General features: G+C 40.5%; 1 protein-coding gene across 1 annotated transcript; it reads left to right on the top strand.

Moving 5' to 3' along the window:
• The first annotated feature begins 696 nt into the window (after positions 1–696).
• Positions 697–6,155, top strand: foxb1a (forkhead box B1a). Its single transcript, XM_079684141.1, has one exon. It carries the CDS (start codon positions 2,608–2,610, stop codon positions 3,535–3,537), a length of 930 nt encoding a protein of 309 aa, XP_079540267.1. The 5' UTR covers positions 697–2,607; the 3' UTR covers positions 3,538–6,155.
• The last annotated feature ends 5,202 nt before the right edge of the window (positions 6,156–11,357 follow it).

Genomic DNA, 11,357 nt, shown 5'->3' on the forward strand with positions numbered 1-11,357 from the left:
TTCTCTTTTTCATCCCCATGACCTCAGCTTTTGTGTCTCGTCACCCTGGGAATGTCACGCCTCACTACTCTACTTTAAGATGTTTCAGAAAGTGCCCTTTGTTTTCGCTCCTCTTTTTTTGAAAGCTCACACAAAATTGTTCTTGGTCCCCCTCCTGCTATAAAGGATACTTCAGGCTGAGGCACGGTTCACAAGTGCAATGCAATTTGGCTTATCCCAACCTTTGTTCGGGTTTCTACAAATGACCAAACATAGTGCAGACTTGATCTACTGCTGCTTGAACTCAGGAGTTTGGGAGCAGCTAAAAACCCTATTCAGATTCAGAGTCATGGTGGTATTTTCAGTGTGTGCATTCGACGGAGACAAAAGGTCTACCAATATCCCATAACCCTGAAGCTCAAAAAGCCACACCGTCTGTGTGTGAGAGCAGAGAAAAACTCTGCTCTGTGGCTCGGCTGGTTAATGCGAGTGTTGCAGGTTAACTTGGAAGGCACTAACTTGGCGTGGCAGCAAGTTAGCAGTGCAAACATGAACAAATAAAAGAGACAAAGATTAGTAATTTCAAGAGTATAATGTAAGATTAAGCATCATGCGTAAAATTGCTGAATGGTGGAATTCAAAGGATTTTCATCCTTCATTGTTTGCAGAGCGATTTGTATCAGCACATATTAAACACTTTTCACAATCATATTATTTGCACGTAACCAAGTCAGTCTACCGATCTGAATTATTTGCATACAAATGGACATACTAATCTGAGTGACACCCAATACTATATGTTTTTAAAGGAATGAATAGGCTGGATGTCAGAAGATATTTGGTACTTGGCAGTGTGTTGTCATTATCCGCGGAGTTTGAGATGGGTTGACTTGGCCACTTCCTTTTGGAAAAAAAACCCTTTTCAGCTCAACATTAATGGGAAATGACAGGTGTTAAAAGCCACTCTGCAGGAGAAAAAAAACTGCACATTGAAGTTTTAGACAAGACACTTGACACAAAAGATGACTTAAAATAGGCCTTTTATTAAATAACGTATAGTATAAAATGATTTACTAAAACTGAATAATTTGTATGGAATGGTCCTTTTTTCGATATATTTGTTTGTATTAGTTCAGGCTTTCAGGCTGTTACACAGTGCTTATAGCACGGGGGAAGCTCTTCTTCAGCCTGCCTCGGTTTCTGGGTGAAAATAGCTCTGTGTCCCCCGCAATGCGATTCTTTTCGTAATCCGTCAGACTGGTGATGGGGTGCATTGTGGATTTATGGGGGGAAATTAGCATAAATTATGAGCAAATCTGCGTGTGCGTGTGTGTGGTCCCAGGCATTGCAAACCCTCCAAGCGGAAAGGTGGCCCTGGCCAAAAGCTTGAATAGCAATAGCTCAAAATAGGCTTCCCATTTGGTTTTCACATTCATATAATTGACTTATGGATATTTTATACAGTTTTCACCACAGCATCCTCAAGGGTTTATTTGCATTTCTGAAGTACTTTTGGATCTTCTTTACATAAACACAATAGACCTGATTGCCTCATGAAGTTTCAGTTTGAACAGCGTTGTTTGCATTGTGTTGATGTTTTCATATCGTCTACTTCCTCTGCGCAGCTCTGGGCCAAATTAGCTGAGAAAAACTAATAGTAGGCTCATCAACAAACTTGCTCATGGCAAATTATTTTGTATGGCACTTCGTAAACAATATCAGGCTGTAATTAGAGGGGAGCGATATGCATTTGAATAACATTTTATCTGTTAGATTATTGTTCACTCAAATCCACATCATAAAAACGGTAAACACTTGAAAACTGCACTCATTGCACACACCACTGCACAAACAGTGTTTTTAATAAATCAATCCTTATATCAAATATAATACACCTGCCTTAACAACTCCACAAATAGTTAAAAGCACATTTTATCACATACTATAATTAAATTACAATATGCCGACTTTTTTTTTCGTTTCCGTTAAAATATTTTTTTTTATTGTTATTAGCTATACTGTTAAGTCCGCTGAAAAAGTATTAGCGCATACCTTCACACACTGAGTGCCATCGCAGTTCAATTCCGGTTGCCGAGCCTTTTCACCCCTTTTTCTGTCTTCAAATGGAAATGATTTCCATTGGCCCAAGGTGTCCATGTAAATAGGTGTAAATGAAACCAGATTATGCCTTCCTCCCAGCCCCCTCCTCCCATGGCAATTGTCATGTGATAGCAAAGAGGTGGCACATTAATGGAGCGCCTCTACAGGGGTCTTTTCTGCTCATGTCACTACATAAAACTATCAGATGGTTAGAGGAAGGCCATGGAGGCATCCACTTAGCTCGTCTTATCAAGGACGCCAGATGAAGTCTATTCAGCTCTGCTAGCGGGACAAGCTGACTTACTTTGCAAGCAAGACTTACAGCAGCCTTCCCTCCATAAATGTGCAACGTCCGCCCGCCTGCACACTGCAGAGGCGCTCAACCTGCCTGTTTTACGCACAACGCAACTCCAGCCTGAGCGGCATTGCAACTTTTCTCCGTGGTTGTTTTCATGAAGAGCGGGAAGCTTTCGTCAAGGAACTAAGGGAGACTACTTTTTTTAATTGCTTTTTTTGAAAATATCGAGGATGCCTCGCCCTGGAAGAAACACGTACAGCGACCAGAAGCCACCTTACTCCTACATCTCCCTCACAGCCATGGCCATCCAGAGCTGCCCGGAGAAAATGCTGCCTCTCAGTGAAATTTACAAGTTCATCATGGATCGATTCCCTTATTATAGGGAAAACACTCAGCGGTGGCAAAACTCTCTGCGACACAACCTGTCCTTCAACGACTGTTTCATTAAAATCCCCCGGCGCCCGGATCAGCCAGGCAAGGGCAGTTTCTGGGCTCTGCACCCCAGCTGCGGGGACATGTTTGAGAATGGAAGTTTCTTGAGACGCCGCAAAAGGTTCAAACTGTTGATGTCCGCCGAACACTTGGCCCAGAGTAAGCAGTCGGATGCTGCCCATTACCTCCAGCAGCAAGCCAAGCTGAGGCTGAGCGCCCTGGCAGCCTCTGGCACACACCTGCCTCAGATGTCATCTTACAACCTCGGAGTGTCTCAGTCCTCAACTTTTAAGCATCCATTCGCCATCGAGAATATCATCGCCAGAGAGTACAAGGTCCCGGGAAGCCTGGCGTTCTCCACCATGCAGTCCATGTCTGCCGGGTACCCGCTGCACAACCAGCTGACGACAGCCTGGCCCCACATGTACAACACCAGCATGATTGACACGGTGGCACCGATCTCCATGGCGAGCGGCGACTATAGTGCCTATGGCATGCCCCTCAAGTCCCTGTGTCACGGCGGACAGATTCCTTTGCCCATCAAGCCCACCCCGACCTCCATGGCCGGCTTCTCGGCGTTACCTCCACACATCCCCGCGTTTCTATCAAACTCTCCGCAATCTCTGAGCCCCACGTCCCCTCAGACAGCGACGAGCCAAAGCAGCCCTGCGACCCCGAGCGAGACGCTGACGAGCCCCTCCACACTGCAGTCTGTGGCGGTGCACTGACCAGCGGGACTCTCCCAGTAGAACCAGCTGCTGGCCGGCTCGCAGGCCGCTTTACCAATCCCAAAGTTTATATTTTCTGTCGTCGGAAACTATCAAGGCGAGTTGCAGTTGCATCTCGAATTATTTGTGTATTTGTTGAATGTGTCGCTTTAAATTGTGTCATAGAAGTCCAGCACAGGATCGCACAGCGAAGTATTGCTCTTGAAAATATAAATTATTTGATAGTTCTATTTTTCAGTTTATTGTGAAATGTGAGTGTTGAAAGTGGAGTTGTTTTGGCACCATCAACTCTCATTTTAAGTGCTTGCAATTCCCGTGGCAGTTTTTCAGTTTTATCAAATAGCAACACTTTTGCACCGTTTCTGTGTGACCACTGTAATGTCAATGAAATTGCGAGGCAATGCCTGGGTTTTTTTTGTTTGCTTTTTAATACTGGAATGATGGATAAGGGTATACCAAATAGGAATAGGATTTAGATTTGTTCTTACCATCACTGTACATAAAAGAAAACAAAATGAGTTATCAAATCTTTTCAAAATGGAAAAGTAGTATGAGACTTCCTCAGAATGCAAGATGTGAATATTGCAAATAACTGATACTGAAATGTTGTAAAATGCACTTTTTAGTTTTATGTTTTAGATATCTATTTTCCAGAAAATGTTCTGTGAAGAATTTAATTTAAAAGGCTGTGGTGACCATGTGTATCAGATGCTGTACATTTGTACTTTTGTTTTTTTTAGGTAAAGCATGCATTCTAAAAAATTGTGTTGGTACTGTTGTTGTAAATGTTGTTGTTTGTTTTTTGTTTGTTTATTTTTTGCAAGCATGCGTGCTTTCGAAAAGTGTGCAAATCTGCAATGAATTGGAAAAAAATGGTCATCGAAATATTTTCTCATTAAAAGTGAAGTAAACAATCAAACGTGTTTCTGGAGGTTTAATGTAAGACACTGTCACATATTATTATTATTTGTATTATTACTATTTATAGGTCTTTTATATAAACAGGTGCTATTCAATTGGCAAAAAAATGTTTAACTCTTAAAACTTTTGAATTGTTGAATCTTAATAAAATGACAATATTAAGTAAAGCAAAAAGAATGCTTACTTGTAAAAATTTGATTTTAATTGGTCCTGTTTTCAGACCTGTATGAATTGAGAGTGTGAGAGTGGCTCAGCAGCAGTGGGAGAGAAATGAATCGTGCAGTCGATTAGGATGCATGGAGTTGCGATGCCATGGTCACAGCGCAGACAACTGGCCTCATTCATCACTCTGTAGGCTAAACACAATTAAGCCCAATAATAAATAAAAAAACATGCAAACAATGTCCAAATTTATCTTGCTGCAGATTTTTGAAAATACGAAAATAAATACGTGTCATGTTTTTCCGACTACAAAAATCGTGGGAATTTTATTCAACAGGTTAAAAAAAACAGACGGAAAAAAAAAAAATGTAAACACATTTTATAATATATTTTACATTCCTTTATTCGATTTGTTTGCAGGATTAAAAAAAATAACGCGCTTTATTTGCCTCCCCCTATAGAAAGCAACAGCCTATTTCGGGGTATTAAACAAATACATTAGAATTCCGTCACTTTATGCAATTGAGTAGATCAAATAAAGGGTCTCGGCCACTTCATTCTCCCTCATTCACTTGAATTGAAAGTGCAAAGAATAGCAAACTTAGACTGGGCCACCAATGTAGATTTAGCCTTTTTTCAGCAAGACAAAAAGACTGATTTTTTCACAAACACATTGCTGACTGGGGAACTAGGAAACGAGCTGCAAGACCCTTTTGGAATTTAAATCCACCCCTCCCCCATGGACTGTTTGGACAACAGTGTTAGTTTTTTTTCTCCCTACTTTGTGCATCTGTGTGTGTAACATTAGTCCTGACTCTGGATGATTAAATGTATTGAAACTGCAACAGCAGATTACAAGCTTTAATTTTAAATCAGATTTACATTTTTATGGTTAGGCAATTCAATTCAATTTAAACTATATTAACACACACACATAACAGTTTCATTGAAAACATTAAAAAAGAACAACATAACTACACATTTAAACTTGTGATTTTTTTTTTCTATTCAATTGGAATTCAGTGTACTTGTCTTATTTGGTGTATATTGCACTCTTATAAATAAAAATGTTGATGTTATATAAATAGACAAATGTCTTGAAATAACCTGTGTAAGTCATTCATTGTATATTCATCCCAGAATGTGAAATGTAAAAATAACCAAAAGTTTTAATTTAATGTATTATGTGCTGCTCTGGAACATAAATGCAATATTCAAAATGCAACATCCTGTCGTCCTCTAATAATGTTTCAAGACACAGTGCAGATGTTCCAGGGGATTTACTGAAATAGCACATCAAGGATATAAAGTCAGTTTAAAAAAAGGTTTCGGCACTCAAACATTTTAATAAACACCTTCAGCTTTTGCTCAAAAGGTTAAAGTGAGCCTATTAATTAAAACCCTAAGAGAAAAAGTGGGAAACCACAGCTAACAGGCGGGAGAGAGAGGAAAACTCATATTAGACCTCATCATAGCAAACTACTTGGAAACCTGATACGTTGAAATTGCAATAATTAGTGTGGAAACAGTTTTTTTCTTAATAAAACCTTTAAACAATACTGTTTCTGGCACTATCTTTTTTTAATCTGCAAATCATTTTCTTGTAGATTCTGCCTATTATACAGATGATTGTTTCCATATTTTCAGTAGCAACAGTATGAACTTAGTCGTCCAAGTCTGCATTGTCCTTGTTCCCTCAACTATGTTCCACTTAGACAAAGAAGAAGGTCATCTTAGGCAGGAGATGAAATATAGACCACATGCAAAACCTCAATGTTGTAGTTTAATTAAAATAATTCATTAAAGTGGAGGCCCAAGGTAATTAGCATGTATAATTTATGATTTGCTTAATGCATGCAGGCAGTGGCCTCCGCAATAAACTCAACTTAACCTCAAGTAGGGAAGTGATACGGACAGGGTGCTGTTATTTACTGTGTGTTTATTGTTTGGATATTTGTCAAAGACAGAGCACATGTTTCATAAACCCTGGCCGTTGTCTGCTTCCATGCACACAAACAACTTATTTGTTTATGAGTTTATCTTGTGGATTTATGCTCACTCATACAAGGAGCTGTCAGGTCTGTTGTGAGGGAGAGATATTGGGAATTGCCTTCCCTTTTTTTCCCTTTTTTGCCGTACATTGTCACGGTTATACCAATGGTCACTAGTGTTGAAAAGTGGTTTATTTTGTTTCTTTGAGCTGACAGAATGAGGACATGGATAAACACCAAATGGTAGCTCTGCTCCTCTCCCACAGCAGAATGTCAGCACTGACTTTTAGAAAAATAATCAGTGATAGACAAAACTTGCATTAATTATGCTCGGCAAATGTGTCAATCTTTGACAAGCCTTTTGACATTTTGAAACATGGCTAGTGGCTATATTTTATTATTTCTTGCAAGTGCTTGTAGTTTTTTCTTAAAACAACAACATAAAACAAATATTTTCAGATGGTGCTATGGACCTAGTCAACTGATTTATTTCAGTGGAAAATAGAGCAACGCTGTATTCTGACGGGAAAGAAGCAACTAACTGTATGCTATCGTTCTTGAAACACATTTCAAACATAATACACCACCTGCTTGTAGTAAATGTTACTATTCATTAGATACTTTTACTGATCATATTTCTGTTTTATTTGAAATCACAATAAAATGTTACAGCATGGTGATTTTATCCTGCAACTGAATTCCTTATGGTGCACATCATCATTATGAGACTCCATGGTTAAGGCATCAGTCATAATGTGTGACTCCCAGGTTAAATACATTACATGGCTGTGTCAGGGGGCAAAGGTCAGGTATAGTGGGCAGCTGAGGGGAGAGGCAGGGGGATTCAAGGCTGGCTCAGCCAAACACCCATGTGTGCATGAAATTAGAGTGTCAACATCTGATTCATGCTGCTGGGTGGTGACTGTGAAACAAATTATGTCAGCGGGTGGCAGCGGCAAAAATTCCACTCAGCTGCTGCAGACGTGGGAATTACAACAGGCCGTAGATTCTGTTTTATAAATGGGATGACACTTTTTTTATATGATACATTTAAGGATTTTCCGTTCATCATCAAGTTCATCACAAAATGAGTGAAAATGCATTTTCAAAGAATTGTGTTTTCTTGGTTTTCTCGAGCTGCAGAACTTGATATTTAAACTCTCTGTAGGAAGTGGGAGTTGTAAAGAAGATCTAATGGTTCGAGGAAATGGGATGATAATTGTTATTCAAGATAAGGATGCATATTGTCCAGACACAGTGTGACACATGAATGAGTTCCTATTCTCTGACATATCAGCAGCATTGAAAAGGTTATAATAGAAACTTGTTAATTCTATAGATGTCATTTTGATTGTCTAAATACATTAAAAAAAAGTTATACATATTTTGGGGTTCTGGGTGTTTCTTATTTTTTTCTAAATTTTTCTGTGGAGTTTCCCAAATCTGTAGGATACTGGTTTCACAGTCTAGTGACTTTCACTGACATATTTTCACTGAACAATATGTAATGTAAAACTTTTCTATCTCTGAACACATATGGATCTCTTGTTATTGGATCCTGAGTGTGTGTAAGTGTTGGGCGGGTTTAGACATGTGAGCCAGACAACCAACAGAAAACTAATACATCAAACTTCAGGCTCCAACACTGTCAAACTCAACCTCCAGCCATTACATCTGACACACAGGTTCTTCTTCTTAACTTCATCGTTAAAGTGGGGTCAGCAAATGGCTAAAATCACTAATGTCTGGACTTGTTTTCTGGCTGTTTACACATTGGGCAACAGTTTCTTATTCTGTTGTGATAATTGCTAATCAATCTATTTCAAATCCCCAGTGTTTCATTTGGCATGCCTGTGAAAGGTGTGTTCTGAGAGCAAAAGTGCTCGCTCTGTCTCAGCTTGTCATGTGTAGTCTACATCTGTTGCACTTGCAGTTTATCAGATTAGAAAGTTGTGTTTTAATTCCAACAAGTCCCGCGGCTACAGTTTGACCAAATGCTTGTTCAGGCGGAACCTCAGTGTGGGAAGCAAGCTTAATACAAACATGCTGCTTTAATGAAGGTACTTAACAGATTTGACACCACAATGTTTTTGCTTCTCAAGTGCTTTAGCTCTTACGTGTTAGAACTGTAACAGATTCTGTGGATTTTTTTTAGCAGCCTGCCATTTCCCCTTTTAAATGTGGGACGAAGAGCTAATTTATCACCTGTCTTTGGGATCTTATCGTACCCTCTCTAGCCATAAACTAACACTTGCACAGGACTTCAAAGGTGCGCTAGGTAGCAGAGGTGAGAAAAGGGCCTACATCTACTTGGGGGCCAGTTCCTTCCAGAGATGAGATGGAGCTGATTAGCAGGGAGTGTGCAGCAAGCCCTGTGGGGGCAGCAGCTGGAGGAGCAGGGAGAGGTGTGAGGTTTGACAGCTCCTGTCTCTCCCCTCTGGATACTGCAGGGTCAGGGCACCCACAGCGGGCCGGGTCTGCGCCGCATAGGAAGTCAGCAGTAATTGCCATTCAGCCAGTGGGACAGAAACAGTGGCAACAATAACCAGTGAAGAACACACAGCCCGTTTCCTCTTTGTCTTCATGTGTTTGAGGAAGGATGCTACCTCCTCTCTGACAGAACAAAGCCGCAATAAAGTTCCCACAATCAAATAGCGTCTTGCAGAAGCAACAGAGGAAGACGTTTCATTCTGGTGTAGCTGCGCACTTCTCCTACCCCAGAGAAGGTCCAGATGGCTGCTTGTTATTGCATAACAAGGCTGCATTGTTTTGTTAATGTAACTTCATCTGTCTTTGATGTCATCTCATGTTGGCATGGCCAGTGTGAAAATCCCCATCAAGTGCATGATCCAGCACTACGCTCATTGTGATTGTGATAATCTCCTGCATTGAAATTCCACTTTGTTCCTTTGTTTCTTTGTCAGAGAACACAATGTGAGGTTAATTAGCAGCCACTGGTAACCTCTGCGTTCCTGGATCCTTCATCACAGCTGAAGTGTACTCTTCACTGGGGCCACTGGCACTGACAAGACCAAACACAGGGCCTTGAGCCAATTGAAAGCAAGCAGAATACAAACGCAGAAGCAACTAAATCCCTTTCACACTAACACACAAGCCCCAAAAGTATCAACTGTAATTGTTTTCTTCACGTCATTAATTGCTCCAGCCATTGTTTCCTTTCTTTGAATGAAAATACACAGAGGATGAATTGACTAAACCAGTATACATTGATAGTGGCAGAAAAGGTTGCAGAGATACAGTTTTTCAAACATTAAAAGGCTTTAATGTGGTTATTATCTGGTTCCAATGTGTCACAGTCTAATTTTCTGTTTCTTCTGTGGTGCAGAGGCTCTCAGCCGTGCATTTATCTGTAATATTGCCCTTCCGCCACTTCAGATCTCCCCATTCCCTGGTGGTCTAATTTATGTTAAGTCACAAACCTCCCCTATGGCTGTTTTGAAATGTTCAGAATGGAGACTGTGTGCTCCAGGTTTATGCCAGCACCACAATCCCCTGTATAATTGTTCTCTATGGGAAAGCACATCTCAGTGAAACCATCTGCAAGTCCATGGGGCAGTTTCCTAAGAATGAGTGGACTTCTTAGGGGGTTCCACTGCAATCCAGTTTCTCTTGTGAAGCAAGTAATTAATTCAAATCTCAGGAAGTCAATAGCTGCCTGGATCAGAGGCACGTAGCACACAGCTGCTGATACCTCCAAACACACTGCTTGTCCTCTCAGGAAGTCGCCAACAAAAAGGTTACAATGGGTGCACACACCCATACAAGGCTCAGATAACACTCGTTTTTAAACTGTGAATTTTGTGTACTCGTATCAACGTTTGCACACTTCATTAACTAAATTGTGGTGATGATAAGAGTCACCAATACTCTGGGGAAGTGAGGTTCTTTATGAATGATGCAATGCAGTGCCATTAAACAAGCTTTCAAGGTTACAGTATGTTCCTCCTCTAGCTACAATTATTTTACCAAGCTTTGATTTATTTTTTCTGTAAATTAATGTAAAAAAGATATGCCACAGACTATGTTTTTTCCACAAAACATTGATATTACTTGGCAGCTCCTTGGTTTTCCCAAATAGTTGATAAGCCTAGATGATGATTTAGATGATGCTCTGCAAAAGTGATGTTCCTCTAATGTCCTACTTTTTGGGGGTTATTTAAATCATTAGCTAACGCTCAGAATGATGAAATATGATGAAAGAGCCAGGGCAGCACTTTAAGAAGCACAAATGAAGTTGGCTTGCTGGTTGCATCCATCTTTTCTGTAGAGCAGAGGAGAAGATATAGTTATCATTTCTTCCAATTGTTTTTGCTTTGTGTCCCTATTTAGGAATTTCAAGAGAATCTTTTGAAGGTGTATTTTAGAAGCTAAATACTTCGTGTAGTTTCTTATACTTGACGGTGTGATCTCCAAACTGCAGAAATCAGGGAGAAAAAGAGAGGGAAAGCCTCTGATTCAAAAGCAGTAAAGTTCCCTCTCTTCTTCTTCTAGAGACGGGGCAGGGCCGAGCTAAATGCCTCGCTGGGCTGCTCCCTACAGCTCATTGTTATCCAGCCCGTGGAGGAAGCCACTGCTGTGCTTCCAGCCTGTCTCTGACAACAAGTGTAAATAAGGATCTAAATAACAAACAGAGGAATGCAAGCCTGTGTGTCACAGTGAGCTTCACAGGGCTGCGCTTCAGCTCCACACTGGCCACCTTAATGACTCGGTCAAAGGGAGCGTGCA

This window comes from Notothenia rossii (assembly GCF_949606895.1).
Source record: "Notothenia rossii genome assembly, chromosome: 5".
In the NCBI taxonomy this organism is placed as follows: Eukaryota; Metazoa; Chordata; class Actinopteri; order Perciformes; family Nototheniidae; genus Notothenia; species Notothenia rossii.